Below are 20,148 nucleotides of genomic sequence, written 5' to 3'. Positions count from 1 at the left end.
TGTCCGATGGTTTTAGAGCAACTGCTTCCTCGAGCTCTTCGATAAGCAAGGGACGTCGTGCGCATAGTACCCAGCGGAAGACGTTTCTCATCGTCTCGATCTTGAGATCCCCTCCTGGGTCGCGGTAAACCTTCTGGATGATCCTAGCATAAGTTTCGCTTAAATCTCGAGGAAGCGCACGCAGAGTCATCCGGACTGTTTCTTCGGTAAGGGCCTCACGGAGATCATACAGCTGAAATTTGACCCAAAGGAACCTGGTAAATCAGTACGACGGGTATACTGGAGGATGTTGCATGATCGACTTACATGCCGTTGGCACCTTTGACTAGGGCTTGAATAATTTCTTGCTTCATCTCTGCTTTTCTTGAAACGGGATTATGCTCTAGAATACCAGAATCGATGGCTGCCTCCACAAATATTGCGATATCATCGCCGACCTGGACAGTGGAGAGATCGATACTCTTGCGAGCTTCCAAGGTTTCCTTGATAAGCAGCTCTTCGGTACGACTAGAGACGTAAACGTTTATTCTGGGCTTGGACGAACGAAGAAGATGCTGGACAATCTCCAAAGAAGCAATCTGCGCTTCTCGTGAAAGTTCGTCGAGTCCGTCGAGTACAACGAACACTTGACTGAAATCGTTGAGAAGGCGGCTTAGACAGGCGAGACTCTCGGAGAGGGTCGCAGCAGGGATTTTGCCTTCCAAAGACCGGCAGAACTTCTCGTCGAACGTATCGAGAGGTAGTTGCACTAGGATCTGCTTGATCAGGCTTCCAATTAGACAAGCCGATTCCAGTGACGATGCATCCGCGTAGTCACAGTAGTAGTAGCACACGATAGATGTCTTCTCCGTGCATTGTGCCTCAAGATCTTCTACAATACTAGCTGCTAGTACTGATTTCCCCGAGCCCGGTATTCCGTAGCAGCACAAGCAATCAGACGTTGGATAGCCGAGCCATGAATTGAATGTAGGGTGACTCCGGATCCAGGTATTAGTGCCCGGTTGTCGAAGTCTAAGAAGCCTAGTGTGTTTCGATTGATAATCGACTGGTGGCAGTGATGATAGTAGCTTGTGTCGTCGGCTGATTTTTGCGTTACGCTCTTGTAGAGCCCGATTCGCGAGTTCGATTTCTCGTGATTTGGCGGCTTCAATCATATGGGCTAGGCGCGCTTCTCTCTCAACCAACTTCTGATGTCTACGAAAAGCCACCATGTAATCATCAAACTCCTGACGAAAATGCTTCCAGACCCCCATACACACTACGGAAGCCGGAACTGGTCATGTTAGTATCGCCCTTGACCTATGCTGTCACGTTACTTACTTGGTGTCTTCCTGGTCCGGACGAAGAACTCTTTTGCCCGCACACAGAACTGTAGGATATCGAGGTAGGCTGCTGATAAAGCTCCTAGAAGGCGCTCATGATTGCGAAACAGATCCTGGTAGACTCGGAATTGTGGCAACGCATCTCCGATGCGGGCGAACATGTCGACAAGTTTCTCCTGAAATCTCCCGGCTTCCTGAGCGATGTGAAGGACCACTCGAATGCTGCCCCAAATTGGGCATAGTATCAGTCCATAGGCGTTCGAATATACATCCAATGCCTTTCCATAGTCTTCAATTCCATCTGCTAACGAGGTGATCTTCTCCTGCATGGCCCAGCTCTTGCTCCCTTTGGCATGCTTTTTCTGCGCAGCACTTGCACCATAGAATAAATTTTCGAGCGTGGCGTCTTGAAACCGTTTCTTATCTGCCGCCGAGAGGCCCTCAAGGAACCTTTCTTTCGCAGCCTCCCAAGGCTGAGTCGGGAAAGGTAAGCTTGTCTGTGAGCTCGTCATTCTCGCGCTAGGGGTTCCGCATTGAAAACGACATGGATGCTGAAGGTCGTAGAATGATGGAACTGCTGAAATTGAGACTAAGATCGTTGCGAGCTGGTCGCAAAGAGGAATCGCTGTTCAGGAGGCATGAAGAGGTCAGGCTGCGTTCACGAGGCTGACATGAGTTGAGTTGCGGCGGCTATCTGCACGCCACATGCTTCGCGACCAATTAGATGCGATTAGCATGCAAGCCGTCCTAGCCATGCTATTTCTAGACTCAGAAAACAATATAGGGGGAGCAATGGTTAGCGAGTTCGAGGGGGTTAAATCATCTGTAGCGATCAAATTCTTGTCCGCTATCTCGCTTCTTTCTGAGGAGAATTGCCTGAAGCACATCCAAACCGAATGGGGCGAGGTGAAACCCAAGGCGACTTGCAAATACCTAGGGCTGACAATGGACACCAAGCTGCAATGGAAGGCACACATAGAAGAGATCAGACGAAAGACAACTAAAACAGTGAACGCGCTGAGCTGCCTGGGAGGCTCAACCTGGGGTGTCGGCCTTATGGACATGCGGGGGATCTATGAAGGAACCGCGCTCCCACAGATGATGTATACGTGCTCGATCTGGTCGAACGGTAGCACAAAAGGGAAGACGTATACTAAGAAGACGCTTGAGGCCCTACGAAGCGTCCAAGCAAGAGCAGCAAGAACCATCTGCGGGGCTTGGGTGAAGCCAGTGGGCATGCGACTGGGGCAAGAATAACCGACTTCGAGGGGCCCGAAACAGGACCCGCTCAAGCGTGCGCGGGGGTGCGTTTGTGCTACTCAGGTCCGTGCTCAGGCTGCTCAGCCTCAACTCAGGATCCGCTCACCCCAACTCAGCCACAGCTCAGGCTGGAACAGGAGCAGCTCAGTTCCCTGAACGGGAAGGGAAAGTGCTTGTGTGCAAATTGGGACGTGGTAAAGGCTGTTATGGAATAGAGAAGAGCTCGGTAAGCGGGGTGGTTGGCGGCGTCAAAGCATGATCTCCGTGGCTTGATTGTGGAGCAGGTGTAAGAGATGGACTACCTGACCCCTCTGAGGGCTGAGAGATTAGATTTTGACAGTGTGAGACAGCCCTATGAAACTCTAAGCGCACGCGCCAGATCTAGTGAGACAGCCTTGCCGGGAACTCTTCTCGAAGCCTGCGGGAGACAAAGAAACGCCAAGCATATCTCCGAGACAACCGCCTCCAGACCCGTGAAAACTTTCCCTGGCCAAGTTCTTTGCAACAACCCTAGCCGCACTCTCCGTTATTAGACGGAACAAAGAGAAATAAGCTTGAATTTGGGGGAATTTGGCACTACTCCGACACAGAAGCATATCAGCACTAACCTGGCTTCATATACCTCCAGCCCAGACCCGTACCCGTCTACGCGGTTCTCATTTGGGACACCCACATGGAGCTTCATGCACCGTTCAGACTAAATTTTTAGGGGTCCAGGCATTGGATATGTCAAGCTCTGGAGCAGGATGATGCCAGCTAGCTGAATGTCTATAGAGGCATGGTAGCATCCTCTTCGAAATATGGGATTACTCTAGGGATAGTATCAGATTCTATGACTCCCAAACAAAAATTTGATCCCTGAGTACCGCCTGCTACTCGATCCAACCACGAGCGTTGTGTAACATAAGGCGATCTGAGATAAGGTTGGTGTAACCGGTTCACAGTATGCCCCCCTTTGATCGGAGCACCATTGCTGACAATCCAGGTAGGACAAGAAAGATGATCATGGCTATTAATACCGAGAGGAAGCTCCACTGGACACAGCGCATCGCCCTTGCCCGCCACAACCTCCACGCCGCCCGTCGCACCAGCGACTTTACCTTTTTCAAAACTCTCCAGGCACATGCTCTGATCGAAGGCACTGACTACGTTGCCACGCTCAACGACGTGCTAGGAGACGACGCTGACACAGTCCTCTCCACACTGGACAACCTCAACGCCGGCATCGCATACGTGCACTAAGACGCGTTCAAGTCGATCTACGACAGTGCGAAATCGACTATGTTCAAAGCGGGCAACAGCCTGGAATCGCGCAAATCGCTGCTGCGCGTCGACGCATCGCAGCAGCGCGAGATGGCAACCACGCCATCAACAAGGCCGCCAACGCCGCCGTCAGCCTGATCGAAGCCCAGCCGCCGCACTCCCAAGACGCCATCGCCAACGCCTGGATCACCGGCACCACCATCATCGACGCGGTCGAGGTGTGCCTCGACCAGATGGATTCCATCGAGCTCTGCATGGACGACTTCATCCGGCTCGAGTACGCCTGGAGCAGCATCCAGAGCGGCGTCGACGCCGCCGTGTCGGCCCTCCGCGGCATCTTCAGCCTCATGGCCAACGGCGGCGGCAACCCCAGTAGCCCCAGCAGCGGCATCGGCAGCCTGAGCAGCGTGTCCTCCGCGGACGGCAGCTCGCGCAGTCGCGCCTCCTCCAACGCCAGCCGCCTCCGGCATCATCAAGCGCGCCTTCTCGCACTCGCACATGCTGCCCCCGCCGCCACCGCCCAAGGCCCTGCGCGCCGATAGTGTCTTCGGCGCCGTCGCGAGCCCGCTCGGCTTGCGCCAGTCCGTTTCTGCGGCGTGTCCAACGCGCATCCCGCATCTGCCTGACGGCATCTCGCATACGCCGCTCGCGCCCGTTCCGCCGACGCCGGGGATGGAGGAGGAATGCGTTAGTCCGTTTGGTTTTGGGGAGGCGAAGGGGGACAGGGTGGAGGAGGGGGGTGGGTATTTTCAGCTGAGGGGGAAGGCTGGGGTCGAGAAGGATGTTATGCCGATGTGGGTTTTCCTTTTCCCTTTGTCGGGGGGTTGTTTTTTTTTTGGCTGCTACGGTCTTCTCGTCCTTTGCTTGTTCACGTGGACGTTGGTGGACCGACTAAGTGCCAGTGAGAGCTTTGGTCCGCTCTATTCTCCGGAGACGGATGGGTTCGCGAGAGTCGCGCCGTTGACGCTCGGGAGGCTTTCGGCGGCGTTTGCGCCGAGCCCGATTGCGGTTTGATGGGTTTGATATTAGGCAGATTCGCAGTTTGGGCTTGTCTTGTCGGCTTGTTAAGGCCGATAGCTCAGATGTAGGAACTTGAATACGGGGGTCTGTGCGTGAGTGGATGACCGTTTGAAGGAAAATGTGGAAGGAAACCTGTCTTTTAAAACCTGTCATACTTTATTTCTTTTATAATGAAATGGCTCTGGAATGGTAGCTATATTTTACGAATAATGATTTTTCACTTCCTTCAACACGCTTGAATGTGAGATTGAAGAATTGATGGAGATAAGACCGAATAGGATATGAAAGAGTTTAGAGAAGATGTTGCATCTTCACGACATAGTGAATAGCGTTAAGAGTTCTCCCGGGCCTAATGTTTAGTTTCTCAATTGAAATGATAGATCATACTACTAAATCCCACAAACGACTAGACCTCTCCTTTGCAAGCCTCTCAAACGCCTATTCGCACCCTTATCGTGACCGACAGTTGACGAGCCGGGGTCGTTCAATACCAGTGCTACTCTCGTCCGACCCTGTCCCGAAGCCTCAAGAACCGTCCCGTCTTTATAGGCCTGATCTTCGCAGAGCTTCAGCAGTACCTCGGTGATCTCGGATGGCTCAATCCAGATATCGCCCTCGCCGACGGATTTGAGCTTGTCAGGGTTTTCTCTGAACCAAAGTGGTGTCCGTATCATGCTGTTCGGCAAAGATATATACATTGGTATCGAGAAGGGAAGCGCACCGAGTCTCCAGCTTGATTTAAGGATTGGGTTTACTCACCCAGGTGCTACAGCTACGACTCTGATATTCTCCTTCTGGTCTAGTTCCGCGGATGCCCGAACGAAATGATTAATGTACGCCTTCATCGCGCAGTAGATCGGCATAGCAAGTCGTGTCGTGACGATGGCTCTGGAAGAGTCCTCCACATGCGTCTACACGCGTTTCCTGCTTACATAAGCAGACTCCTTTGGTTCGGTCTCCGCAGCAACTACTTCGGTATCCGTAGATATAGGTCTATATCAAGGCCTATATTCCTCGTAGTTAGATTCGATAGATTCATTCTGTTCATTATGTCGTTTGGCCGCCCATGGAGGATATGTAAGCCACAATTCCTGGCTTATTGGCTTTGAGGAATAATTTGATTGCGAGTCGGGTGGCTTTGTTGGATGGTCAATGTTTACGCGACGGTCTTGTAGCCGTTGTCTTCGGTATCGGGTTAGAAACCTGACCGTGCCTTTTCGGATGCGGTGTTAGATAATCATACAATACGGCTTTCGCGAGTTCATTTTCGGAACTTACAGGCTCAAAAATTCCTGGTGAGAGTTAGAGTTTTATATCGATCGGCAAAAAATACTGCGAGTAAATTTATCTGCTCCCGGACAAACGATCCCGGTGTACTAATCTCCCCCTTGGCGAAAGTGAAGAGGTCGGCCAACTGACTCCAGTTTGTCACACCTGTCTTCTTGAATTGTACTTTAGGACTCGACGATTTGGATACGAGCTCCTCTGCTTCCGGTGTAAGGCCCAAATCCCCGATCACGACGCTGTAGCCTCTGGAATGAAGCAGTTTAACGAATTCGAGGCCAATGCCTGTGCTTGGTCAGCTATACTCAACGAGGTCATCCCGGCAGAGCAGATGAGAGATGTAGCACGTGCTGCATCACGCACCTGATCCACCGCCGGTGGCAATCGCAGTCTTCCCGTTTACGCTACCTGTAGCCATGTTTAGCACAAAAACGTATTATAGATCCGATAATGTGTAATTTAAAGCAGTAAGTGCAGGAGCGACGGTGCTAGACTATATAGCCCTAGCTACGGCGTTAGGAAAGGAAGACGGTGCCCTGCTGCACGGCGGGATAACTATCTCCGCTTGAACCCATTCTGAGAGTGCGGGGCCACATAGTTCCACCCAACCATTGGACGAGACTATTTAAACTCCCGAGAAGATACTCAACAACCGCAGGAGCCTCAAAGTATAAGGAGAAGAGGATAGGAGCGTGACGATGAGATTGGACAGGATGTGAGGATGGGAGCCTTCTGATATGGTTTGTGCGTTTCACTCCTTCCTTCTCGACGTATATCTAGTCAATTACTGGCATGCTGCAAAGCATAAGAGCCATATTCTCAAATATGGATTATTTGAGTAGGTATTGTATTTGGAGCCAAATGTCAAGAGAAACGGCTAATACTAACAATTCCTGGTGCTGGAGCTCTCCCCGCGCTTTTATAACAAGTCCGAGGGCCAGAGCCACGGACTGGCTATAGAACCCGGAAACATGCAGTCTCCCTGCCGGAACTTACCATGATAGGATTTGGTCATCCTATTAATGTGTTGCCGCTAACCATGGAGCATCAAGCCTTCACTGGCTGTGCTGTGGGGAGTGTGCTGGATGTTTTACAACTACACCCAGACCAGCAGCTCGCCGGACGATAACGATTTGAGCGACAGTTATCGAAACGTTGGAGTGCCCTAGCGTAGATTCATTTAGGACAAGGAAGCCGCGCAATGGATTAGATGGAAGTCGCCACAGCCCGGCAGAAGTCCGTTTCGATAATGTAACAGTTGTGGCTAATGAAACATTTAAGCAGACCTCCAACTCGGTCTCGGAATCCTTGCTGCGCAACAGCAGGGCTCTCAGCGGGTGGCGACGTCGGAAGCGTTGGGAACGGAAAAGGACAAGCACTTATCTCAGTTGACTCGGTGAGGAATTTCCCCTGCTGTGGGAGTTATGCACCTGGGCACGCCCGGTTCTACCTTCCATCTCAAAGTTGTGCAGATTTATGGCCCGTGCGGGGTGGATTCACGTGCTCGCAGGTAGATTCCTCACCGAGGGTCTAAGGGAAAATAGGCGCCTCGTACACGCTTCATGAGCTAAATATTCTCCTACTTTTAAGATAAAACTTCCCTACTACAACTTAGATCTCTCTAATAATTTAAAAACTGCTTCTCCTTAGTAGAAAGAAGTAGCTTTTAAATTATTATAGAGATCTAAGCTGTAGTGGGGAAATGCGACTATAGGGGAAAGGTAGGGGACTAGTTTTAAAAATACGTCTTTAAGCTTTAAGGCTATCTTACCCCCTAATAAAATAGGTAGAGTCCTAAGATTGTTAGAAAGAGATACTTAAGTCCCTTAAGAATTAAATGCATCAACAACTAAGATAATAGCTGCAGTATTAGCCTTATGGCAGCTTACTAACGCAAAAGGGAAATTTTAGATGGACCCAGTTTGCACCAAACACGCGCCTATATTCTCTTAGACGCATTTCGGGGTTGCAGGGGGGTGTGGTACGTGCTGGGCTATGCAACCGCCAAAAATTTCCTGCGGAGCGGCTGAGTCAACTGAGATAATGATGATGATAATGAAGTTTATTCCGCCCGGAGGCACTAAGCCTAAAGGGCACTAGTACTATATTACATAATTACGCTTCCTTTAGTCTCGCCATATTCTCGTATAAGCCCGTATATATACCTTATTTAGTATTCCCTAGTATTACTTATGCCTTATTCTACGAGATCTTGTAGGTGGTTAGTAGCAGGTAGTCTTGGGGGGCTATTCCTCTAAGTATTTAGTGTTCTATCTTCGGCGATTAAAGCGAGATCTACTAGTGGCACAAGGGTGCATAATATAGGTTAGTTAAAGCATAGAGGAGGGAGGAGAGTTTCTAACTATAGTGGACGGGTTATTAATTTAATTCTGCCTTAAGTTGTCTAGTGGCTATTATATATTTTACTATCGCTTAGACCGCGTTTACGTTTGGTATCTACTATCTAGAGTTACTTAACGCCTTCCCCCTAAGATAAAAGGATAAGCTGCCTCTTCTTATATCTATTTGCTATAGTATTTACTCTTAATATAATATCTATTTTATATACCTAAAGAGAAAGTATTTAACTGTTTTTCTTGCCTATCCGTAATTATATTAATCTAATTCTACCGCTCTAATGCGGTATAGATACCTATTAAGTTATATTATTCCTATCTATAACTAGGCTAATATATTTACCTCTTTTTACTTAAGGGAGTTATATAGCCTACGGGTATGTTTACCTAATAGTGCTATATCTATTTTTCTTAAATACCTTCCTACTTCTTTCGGTAGTGTTTTCCTACCCCACTATTTTATTCTTATGGTATTTATTATTATAGCCTTGGCCTAGTATTGTTGTCCTTACGGTAGGCGTCCTTATATAGTAGCTCGCCGTGCTATTACTTTTGCCTTCTTACCTAGTTTAAACTCCCCTTAAGGGACCTATACAATAAGAAAATGGTTACTTCTTTACCTTAACATGCGGGCTATGTTATAAATCTATATAATACTTATTTAGCTAGATTATTACTTAGGTTAGCTAATCGCTAGTAGTGCTACCTAATTACTAGTAAATATAGTAATCTATCTCTCCTATAGATCTAGCGGTAAGTACCTTATTACCATTAATATTGCCGCCAGTTTAGCTATATATAGGTTCTATTCTGCTCTTAGTCCTAGTATAATTAAGTATATAACAGCTTCCCTATTTAGCGTATTGCTAAGGGTATTATAGACAACACCTCCTATCCCCACTATGCCTCTTCTTCTAGACGAGCTTGTTGCAATCTATATACCTTAGGTAAAGTTAGCGGCTTTAGTTACCCTATCTTTATCTAGGTTAATGCTTATAGGTAGTTAGTCCTTCTATAGTAGTACCACATAGGGCTAAATAACCTTTATCTTATCTATTGGTGTATATTAATATATATAGGCTATCTTCTACAGTAGGGACGTAAACCTCTAAAGCACCTTTATGCGGAGCCTTAAGAGCGGGTTTGTCTTATATAGCGTATTAAGGTTAATCTATAACTTAGTGGCCCTCTTTAAATGCCGCTCGCGTACTAACCGTATACTTGCTTCGGCCTCCCTAATAACCATAGCTACTATATAGAAAGTTCCTATAATTGCCTACGCTCCAATTTTTTATACCCTATTTATTGCGGCTATAGCGGAACCCCTATAGGCGTGCATCTAGATATTTAAGGTATAGTCCACCACCGGCGCTACCGTTGCCCTAAATAGTTGTCTTATAGTTAAAGGGGATACTATCTAGAGTCTCTTTAGTGCCATAGCTACAATAAGGCCCTTAGTGGCTGCTTTTGCGATATATTACTTATACCAAAGCTCCGCATCTATAACTACCCCTAGGATCTTAGCTATATACCCTAGTATAACTATTTTTCCTTTAATTATAAATAGGGTAGTATTAGTCCGGTTTACGTTTCTCATAAAGTATACTAGTATAGTCTTTTTACCTTTAAATATTACGCCGCTTCATTTCTCCCAGTTTATTACTCTATTAATAATAGCCTAAATACCTTCGTAGTTTACTGCTACTAATAGTCCTATAACCTATATATTATAGTTGTTTATAAACGCTATTAAGCCTTCATTTATATTAAGCCGGTGCTAGACTAAATCGGCGTTAAAAAAGAGGAACAGTATTAGCAAGAGCAGCGATCCTTACGGTAGTCCTACTTGTAGTAACTATTACTAGTTAAAGGTATAGCCATTAACTAAGATAGTCGCCGTACGATTAGAGTAAAATGCATTAATCTACCACACTAGCACTAGCGGTATACCTCTTACTATAAGCCTTTATAGTAGCCTCTCTTTATATACTCTGTTATATACACCCTTTATATTAAAGCTAATAAGGCTAAGCACCTTCTTAGACCTCTACGCGTTATAGATATGTTCTTATAGTAGCAGCAGCGCCTATTTAGTGGAGCGCCCCTTCCTTGCCCTAAAGTGATTTATAAGTAGTAGTCCAAAGGTCTCTACCGCGTGCGATATTCTCTTAGTAACTATAGACTCTAGCATCTTACCTAACGTAGACAGTAGAGAGATAGGCCTCTATACCCTTGCCTTTATATAGTTTCCTTTATTCGGCTTCTTAAGCGGTATAATCTTGGCATTTCTCTATTAGTTAGGAAGGTCGCCCTTATTTAATAAGGTTTAAAAGAGGAGTAGAACCCTATCTTTTATTACCGGCCATATCTACCTCTACACCATCGCTAGTAGGCTATTATCCCCTGGCGCTTTCTAAGGCTTTACCGCAAACATCTTTTATTCTACCTCTTCCATTATAAGACGCGGTATTAGTATTAGCGTTCGTTAAGGCCGCGGACCCTTATCCTCTATTCCTACTAGTAGCGGGGGAAAGAACGTAGTTAATATCTCCACTGCTTACTTATCTTTACCTTTTATAGTAGATCCATTTATCCTTACTAATAGTGGTATCTTATTAAACGCTAAGTTGCCGCTTAGGTTAAGGTATTTTACTGCTTACCAAATATTTATATTATTAGCTAAGAAGTCGTTCTAATATGTCCTTTTCTATTTCCGTATTATATTATAATATTCCTTTAAGGCCTTCTTTACTTATTACTTTAGTTCTAGTACTATCTAGCCTACTTAACGTTAGTTCTTTACCCGGTTCCTCTAGTAAGTATATACCCGGCGGAGCTTTATAAGGTCTATTATCTACCACCTTTTTATATATAGTGACGGTCTAGATTTTGGAGTTAATATATAGACTACCTCTAGCACTACCTCTATAAGCCGGTCTATTTACTACTATACTTTACTACCTATTAGGATAATATAGAGGGCGGTAGCAATTCTATTCCTAATTTTATTCTATAGTATATTCTTAAAAAGCATTCTCTATTCCTTAGCGCGTTTAGGGACTATAATATTAAATATCGTCTTAATTGCCCTATAATTAGATCCGTGTTCTGTCTTATATATAATATACTTTACTATTATAGATGCTAGCTCATCTAATGCTAGGATTAGGTCAATCGTTGTTTTATAGTTACTATTTTGCTATATTTTTATACCTTTAGGCAGCAGGCTATGTAGGGAGTAATCTCTTATAAGATTAATAATCGGGTTAGCTTCTCCCTATCTCGCCGGCGAGATATTATTTCCTCCCTATAGCTAATCGTGCCGATTAAAGTCTCTTATAAGTATTATATCGGTTTATATACCTATCTTATTCTATATTTCTTAGATTAGTTAGTATAATTTACTAATTATATCTTATAGTGCTTCTATATTCTTTCCCTTAACGTATACTAATACTACCAGTACTAATCTATTAAGAAGGCGCAATACCGCTATAATAAGGTTTACCGATTATACTGGCACCTATACGGCCTTAATGTTTTTTTTAAATCTATAGCATACTCTATACCGCCCACCTCTTTTTACGCTAGGCCGTAGGTATTACCTTAGTCCAATTTAGGTGTCCTATAGGGACTGTTATAACTATGTCGTCCGTTTTCTATATATATAGCTCTAATATTACTAACACTCTAAAGTCTTTTAGTTGTTTATTGTTTATTAGGCTCTACTATACTATACTCTGCTTTTGGACATTTAGTTAAAGTACCTAAAGTATTTTATATATAGCGGGTAGGATAAAGTACTTAACAATTTTTACTAAACAATTTATATGGTCCTCCGCAAGGTATACACTTTAGAATTTATCCTTAGCAGTTATTATAATAATGTCCTTCTTAAGCGCATTTAGTATATACTTACGGTCTTATATATGCGAATACTTTATATCCTAGTGTCTAACACTAGTAGTATTACATTAGACCGCTTTTAGGTTTATAGGTTCTAATATAGGCTAATTCCCCTATAATATAAAAGTATTAATCCTACAGCAACCGTGCTGCCTTACTACTTTTAGTAATATATACAACTATTAATCCATATACCTTTCCTATGTCTTTTTTACTAAGCTATTCTATCTAGGCTATATATACATTATTCTCTTTTCCTAGCACCTCTACTACTTTATCTCGAATCTTTCCTTCCTAGTTAAGAACTGCTATTTGGTTAGTGTTATTAATTTTTACTAGGTAGAGCTGGTCTCGCAGCACCTAAACACTAAGTACTAAGGTTTTTTAGGCCGCTTCTTTTATATATTAGAGCTTAACTTTATTCCTATAAGTTATCCTAATACATATAGGGTTCCTAGGGTCTTTAATTACTACTACGTAGCGCCAGCTCTTATAGCCTTCTATTATATATATACTACTTTTAATTACTTACCTAATTACCCCCGGTTATACTTTATTCTTATTTTCTTCTTTAACTCTAGATATATTAACTATACAATACAGCATATTAGTGATAGTTAATGGCATAGTATTCCTTAATAGGAAGGACGTTAGGTTACTTAGTTAACTATTTAGCAGCGTATAGGCAACCTCCGCGTACAACGAATCCGCGCTTAGTAGTATTTAAATATTAGACAATTAGGTCTAGATTACCTCTATCTTTTCTATAACCTCTACTTTAAGCGTATTAATCTACTCTATAAATATTTCGGTAAGGGCTTTAATTTAGTTTACTTATACCTCTTTCTATTCCTTTATTACCCCTAGTAGTAATATAACTAGGTTAATTAGCACCTTAATCTATATACTTATTATATTTATCTTCTTAGTTATTACTTAGTTTGCTATAGTAGCTATTATTACCAATTACTCTACTCTCTTTTTAGCTATTACGCGGTTTCTTATTAACCCTATCTAATCCTTAAGACGTAGTTTTTTCCCTATATACTTTAATCGTGGTACCCTAGGGGCTACTGCTACTACGTAAACCGTATCTTCTATATCGCTCTTATAACTATCGTATTTAAAGGCCTTAGCTGTCTTAACGCGTTCCTGACGCGATTAACGCGACAAGCCTCCTTCCCCCTCTATTATCTTTATCTTTCCTCTCTTAACTTAAATACTACGTATTAGGGGGGGGGGGTATATAATATAGATAATCGAGCTCTCGCTATCTTCTCTATTGCGTTAGCCTTTTTCTAGGAGATCGGTTCTAACTGAGATAATAATAATAATAAAGTTTATTCCGCCCAGAGGCACTAAGCCTAAAGGGCACTAGTACTATATTACATAATTACACTTCCTTTAGTCTTGCTATATTCTTATATAAGCCCGTATATATACCTTATTTAGTATTCCCTAGTATTACTTATACCTTATTCTATAAGATTTTATAGGTAGTTAGTAGCAGGTAGTTTTAGGGGGCTGTTCCTCCAAGTATTTAGTATCCTATCTTTGGCAATTAAAGCGAGATCTACTAGTAGCACGAGGGTATATAGTATAGGTTAGTTAAAGCGTAGAGGAGGGGGGGGAGTTTCTAACTGTAGTAGACGGGTTATTAATTTAATTCTGCCTTAAGTTATCTAGTAGCTATTACGTATTTTACTATTGCTTAAACCGCGTCTATATTTAATATCCACTATCTAAAGTCACTTAACGTCTTTCCCCTAAGATAGAAGAATAAGCTGCCTCTTCTTATATCTATTTGCTGTAGCATTTACTCTTAATATAATGTCCATTTTATACACCTAAAGAAAAAGTATTTAACTGTTTTTCTTGCCTATCCGTAATTATATTAATTTAATTCTACCGCTCTAATGCGGTATAGATACCTATTAAGTTATATTATTTCTATCCATAACTAGGCTAATATATTTACCTCTTTTTATTTAAAAGAGTTATATAGCCTATAGGTATGTTTACCTAGTAGTACTATGTCTATTTTTCTTAAATACCTTCCTACTCCTTCTAGTAGTGTTTTCCTACCCTACTATTTTATTCTTACGGTGTTTATTGTTATAGCCTTAGCCTAGTATTATTGTCCTTATAGTAGGCGTCCTTATATAGTAGCTCGCTATACTACTACTTTTACCTTCTTGCCTAGTTCGAACTCCCCTTAAGGGACCTATATAATAAGAAAATAGTTACTTCTTTGCCTTAACGTACGGGCTATATTATAGATCTATATAATACTCATTTAGCCAAATTATTGCTTAGGTTGGCTAATCGTCAATAGTGCTACCTAATTACTAGTAAATATAGTAATCTGTCTCTCCTATAGATCTAGCAGTAAGTACCTTATCGCCATTAATATTGCTGCTAGTTTAGCTATATATAGGTTCTATTCTGCTCTTAATCCTAGTGTAATTAAGTATATAATAGCTTCCCTATTTAGCGTATTACTAAGGGTGTTGTAAACGATACCTCCCATCCCCATTATACCTCTCCTCCTAGACGAGCTTATTGCGATCTGTATGCCTTAGGTAGAGTTAGCGGCTTTAGTTACCCTATCTTTATTTAGGTTAATACTTATAGGTAGTTAATCCTCCTATAGTGGTACTATATAGGGCTAAATAACCTTTATCTTATCTGTTGGTGTATATTAATATATATAGGCTATCTTCTACAGTAGGGACGTAAACCTCTATAGCACCTTTATACAAAGCCTTAAGAGTGGGTTTATCTTATATAGCGTATTAAGGTCAACCTATAACTTAGTAGCCCTCTCTAAATGCCGCTCGCGTACTAACTATATACTTACTTTAGCCTCCCTAATAACCATAGCTACTATATAGAAAGTTCCTATAATTGCCTACGCTCCAATTTTTTATACCCTATTTATTACGGCTATAGCGGAACCCCCACAGGCATACATCTAGATATTTAAGGCGTAGTTTACCGCCGGCACTACCGTTGCCCTAAATAGTTATCTTATGGTTAAAGGGGATACCATCCGGAGTCTCTTTAGTGCTATAGCTGCGACAAGGCCCTTAGTGGCTGCTTTTATAATATATTACTTATACTAAAGCTCCGCATCCACAACTACCCCTAGGATCTTAGCTATATACCCTAGTATAACTGTTTTTCCTTTAATTATAAATAGGGTAGTATTAGTCCGGTCCGCGTTTCTTATAAAGTGCACTAGTATAGTCTTTTTACCTTTAAACGTTACGCCGCTTCATTTCTCCCAGTTTATTACTCTATTAATAATAGCCTAAATGCCTTTATAGTTTACTACTGCCGATGGTTCTATAACCTATACATTATAGTTATCTACAAACGCTATTAAGCCTCTATTTATATTAAGCCGGTGCTAGACTAGATTGGCGTTAAAAAAGAGGAACAGTATTAGCGAGAGCGGCGATCCTTATAGTAGTCCTACTTGTAATAACTATTACTAGTTAGAGGTATAGCCGTTAACTAAAATAGTTGCCGTATAATTAGAGCAGAATGTATTAATCTACCGCACTAGTACTAGCGGTATACCTCTTACTATAAGCCTCTATAGTAGCCTCTCTTTATATACTCTATTATATATACCCTTTACATTAAAGCTAATAAGGCTAAGCACCTTCTTAGACCTCTACGCGTTGTAGATATATTTTTACAGTAGCAGTAGCGCCTATTTAGTAGAGCGCCCCTTCCTTACCCTAAAGTAATTTGTAGGTAGTAATCCAAAGGTCTTTACTATATATAATATTCTCTTAGTAACTATAGACTCTAGCACTTTGCCTAATATAGATAGTAGAGAAATAGGCCTCTATACCCTTGCCTTTATATAGTCTCCTTTATTTAGCTTCTTAAGCGGTATAATCTTAGCATTTCTCTATTAGTTAGGAAGGTTACCCTTATTTAGTGAGGTTTAAAAGAGGAGTAGGACCCTGTCTTTTATTACTAGCTATATCTGCCTCCACATTATCGCTAGTAGGCCGTCATCCCCTAGCGCTTTTTAAGGCTTTGCCGCAAATATCTTCCGTTCTACCTCTTCCATTATAAGACGCGGCATTAGTATTAGCGTTTATTAAGGCCGTAAACCTTTATCCTCTATTCCTACTAGCAGCGGGGGAAAAAACATAGTTAATATCTCCGCTACTTACTTATCTTTGCCTTCTGTAGTAAATCTATCTATCCTTACTAATAGTGGTATCTTATTAAACGCTAAGTTGCCGCTTAGGTTAAGGTATTTTACTACTTACTAAATATTTATATTATTAGCTAGGAAGTTGTTCTAATGTGTCCTTTTCTATTTCCGTATTACATTATAATATTCCTTTAAGGCCTCCTTTACTTATTGCTCTAGTTCTAGTACTATCTGGCCCGCTTAGCGTTAGTTCTTTACCTAGTTCCTCTAGTAAGTATATACCTAGCGGAGCTTTATAAGGTCTGTTGTCCACCACCTTTTTATATATAGTGACGGTCTAGATTTTAGAGTTAATGCGTAAACTACCTTTAGCACTACCTCTATAAGCCGGTCTGTTTGCTATTACACTCTACCGCCTACTAGGATAATATAAAGGGCGGTAGCAATTCTATTCCTAATTTCATTCCATAGTATGTTCTTAAAAAGCATTCTCTATTCCTTAGTGTGTTTAGGGACCGCAATATTAAATATTGTCTTAATTGCCCTATAATCAGATCCGTGTTCTATCTTATATATAGTGCACTTTACTATCATAAATGCTAGCTTATCTAATACTAGGATTAGGTTAATTGTTATCTTATAGTTGCTATTTTACCATATTTTTATACCCCTAGGCAGTAGGCTATATAGGGAGTAATCTTCTATAAGATTAATAATTGGGTTGGCTTCTCCCTATCTCGCCAGCAAGACGTTATTTCCTCCCTATAGCTAATTATGCCGATTAAAGTCTCCTACGAGTATTATATCGGTTTATATACCTATCTTATTCTATATTTCTTAGATTAGTTAGTATAGTTTACTAGTTATATCTTATAGTACTTCTATATTCTTTCCCTTAACGTATACTAATACCACCAGTACTAATCTATTAGGAAGGCGCAGCACCGCTATAGTAAGGTCTGCCGATTATACTGGCACCTATACGGCCTTAATATCTTTTTAAATCCATAGCATGCTCCATACCGCCTACCTCTCTTTACGCTAGGCTATAGGTATTACCTTAGTCTAATTTAGGTGTCCTATAGGGACTATTATAACCATATTATCCGTTTTCTATATATATGGCTTTAATATTGCTAATACTCTAAAGTCTTTTAGTTGTTTATCGTTTATTAGGCTCTGCTATACTATACTCTGCTTTTAGATATTTAGTTAAAGTACCTAAAGTGTCTTATACATAGCGGGTAGGATAAAGCACTCGACAATTTTTACTAAATAATTTATGTGGTCCTCCGCAAGGTATATACTTTAGAATCTATCCTTAGCAGTCATTATAATAATGTCCTTCTTAAGCGCATCTAGTATATACTTACAGTCTTATATATATAAATACTTTATATCCTAGTGTCTAACACCAGTAGCATTACATTAGACCGCTTTTAGGTTTATAGGTTCTAATATAGGCTGATTCCCCTATAATATAAAAGTATTAATCCTGCAGCAACCGTGCTGCCTTACTACTTTTAGTAACGTACATAACTATTAATCTATATACCTTTCCTGTGTCTTTTTTACTAAGCCATCCTATCTAGGCTATATATATATTATTCTCTTTTCCTAGCACCTCTACTGTTTTATCTTAAATCTTTCCTTCCTAGTTAAGAACTGCTGTTTAGTTAGTGTTGTTAATTTTTACTAGGTAGAGCTAGTCTCACAGCACCCGAACACTAAATGCTAAGGTTTTTTAGGCCGCTTCTTTTATATATTAGAGCTTAACTTTATTCCTATAAGTTATCCTAATACGTGCGGGGTTCCTAGGGTCTTTAATTACTACTACGCAGCGCTAGCTCTCGTGGCCTTCCGTTATATATATATTACTTTTAATTACTTACCTAATTACCCCCGGTTATACTTCATTCTTATTTTCTTCTTTAACTCTAGATATATTAACTGTATAGTACAGCGTATCGGTAATAGTTAATGGCATAGTATTCCTTAATAGAAAGGACGTTAGGTTACTTAGTTAACTATTTAGCGGCGTATAAGTAACCTCCACGTACAACAGATCCGCGCTTAGTAGTATTTAAATATTAGACAATTAGATCTAGATTACCTCCATCTTTTCTATAACCTCTACTCTAAGCGCGTTAATCTGCTCTATAAATATTTTAGTAAGGGCTTTAATTTAGTTCGCTTGTGCCTCTTTCTATTCCTCTATTACCCCTAGTAGTAACGTAACTAGGTTAATTAGCACCTTAATCTACATACTTGTTGTATTTATCTTCTTAGTTATTACTTAATTTGCCGTAGTAGCTATTATTACCAATTGCTCTGCTCTCTTTTCGGCCATTATATAGTTTCTTATTAACCCTATCTAATCCTTAGGACGTAGTTTTTTCCCTATACGCTTTAATCGTGGTGCCCCAGGGGCTACTGCTGCCACGTGAACCGTATCTTCTATATTGCTCTCGTAACTATCGTGTTCAAAGGCCTTAGCTGTCTTAACGCGTTCCCGACGCGATTGACGCGACAAGCCTCCTTCCCCCTCTGTCGTCTCCATCTTCCCTCTCTCAACTTGAATACTACGTGTTAGGGGGGGGGGGTGTATAATATAGATAATCGAGCTCTCGCTATCTTCTCTATTCCCAACTGAGATAAACAAGCGCCTCTCCGCTAGTTGGTTTAGAGACACATCACGTGCACAGCCTGTCGGTTTCGCGGCGGCCTGCTCAGGCTCAGCCACAATTCATCCACGACCCCGGGCGGGCCATGGCCAGGATCGCCTCCACACTAGCGTGTCCCCGGCCTTTTCGAGGTGCAAGATGACTGACACTAGGCAGGCCCAATCGGCGACCAAGGCTACCGGTGCACGATCTCGAACGAATTGCTCAGGTACCAGATACCGGCTCCGTCTCATCGCAGTGATTACCTCCGCGCCTGCGATGCTTACCGGGGAAATCTGCCTCTGAGTGGACGACCCGCGTATGCCTCGTCAGCGCATCGTTGCGGCTGAATGTCTTCTCCTCGATGCAAAGCGCGCAGCGGACTTTCTGCTTGCGTGCGTTGTGAATTGTATCTTCGTGTCGGGTGAGGAGATGGTTCCGTTGCAAACGATTCCGGACGGAGGAACTAGGATGTTCTCGATAACCTCGATGGGTGGCCTGGTGAGGTCGTAAGGCCGGTGTTGCAGGGTGGGGTAAATGCGCTCACATTTGTGCGGGCCCGCTCCGCTCCAAGAGCGCCGCTGATGTCGTGCCGCCGCCCACACTCGCAGGGTTTACTGCATTAGGGTTTTGGTGATGCCCTTCCCGCTTATGCTTCTGGAGTTTCTACGGGGTCTCGAAGCGCAATGCAGCCATGGTAAGTGCAGGTGTAGGTGCCAGTGTTGGCGGTTGAAGACGCCGGCTTCTGTAAATGGTCGCTGGGTGCGCTCCCGCACAAGCATATCCGTGGCCTGAGAACCAGAGCATCACCGTGTCCCTCTCCAGATATCGACGGTGTTGGCGATACTTTGTCTTTCCCACAGCATACGCAACATTCGCCAGTCACCGCCGAA

General features: G+C 42.6%; 5 protein-coding genes across 5 annotated transcripts; 1 reads left to right on the top strand and 4 right to left on the bottom strand.

Moving 5' to 3' along the window:
- Positions 1-302: 302 nt before the first annotated feature.
- Positions 303-1,834, bottom strand: K441DRAFT_590669 (uncharacterized protein; the record flags this gene model as incomplete). The annotated part of the gene is made up of 2 exons (XM_067644812.1): positions 303-1,258; positions 1,321-1,834. The coding sequence occupies 2 exons, from the start codon at positions 1,832-1,834 to the stop codon at positions 303-305; spliced, it is 1,470 nt and encodes a 489-aa protein (XP_067497590.1).
- Positions 1,835-2,114: 280 nt separating this feature from the next.
- Positions 2,115-2,579, top strand: K441DRAFT_590838 (uncharacterized protein; the record flags this gene model as incomplete). Its single annotated transcript, XM_067644818.1, has 1 exon — positions 2,115-2,579. One exon carries the CDS (start codon positions 2,115-2,117, stop codon positions 2,577-2,579), a length of 465 nt encoding a protein of 154 aa, XP_067497589.1.
- A 1,262-nt stretch (positions 2,580-3,841) lies between these two features.
- Positions 3,842-4,477, bottom strand: K441DRAFT_682114 (uncharacterized protein; the record flags this gene model as incomplete). The annotated part of the gene is made up of 1 exon (XM_067651544.1): positions 3,842-4,477. One exon carries the CDS (start codon positions 4,475-4,477, stop codon positions 3,842-3,844), a length of 636 nt encoding a protein of 211 aa, XP_067497588.1.
- Positions 4,478-5,323: 846 nt separating this feature from the next.
- On the bottom strand, positions 5,324-5,761 carry K441DRAFT_430089 (uncharacterized protein; the record flags this gene model as incomplete). The annotated part of the gene is made up of 2 exons (XM_067641630.1): positions 5,324-5,540; positions 5,625-5,761. Coding segments are annotated over 2 exons (354 nt in total), but the record flags the coding sequence as incomplete, so codon positions are not given.
- Positions 5,762-19,480: 13,719 nt separating this feature from the next.
- Positions 19,481-19,696, bottom strand: K441DRAFT_590691 (uncharacterized protein; the record flags this gene model as incomplete). The annotated part of the gene is made up of 1 exon (XM_067644813.1): positions 19,481-19,696. A coding segment is annotated over one exon (216 nt), but the record flags the coding sequence as incomplete, so codon positions are not given.
- Positions 19,697-20,148: the final 452 nt, after the last annotated feature.

The sequence above is a fragment of the Cenococcum geophilum genome, assembly GCF_001692895.1.
Source record: "Cenococcum geophilum 1.58 unplaced genomic scaffold K441scaffold_74, whole genome shotgun sequence".
NCBI lineage: Eukaryota > Fungi > Ascomycota > Dothideomycetes > Gloniales > Gloniaceae > Cenococcum > Cenococcum geophilum.
Note: the sequence above shows the minus strand (reverse complement) of the source record. Positions and strands in the feature narration are given on the sequence as shown.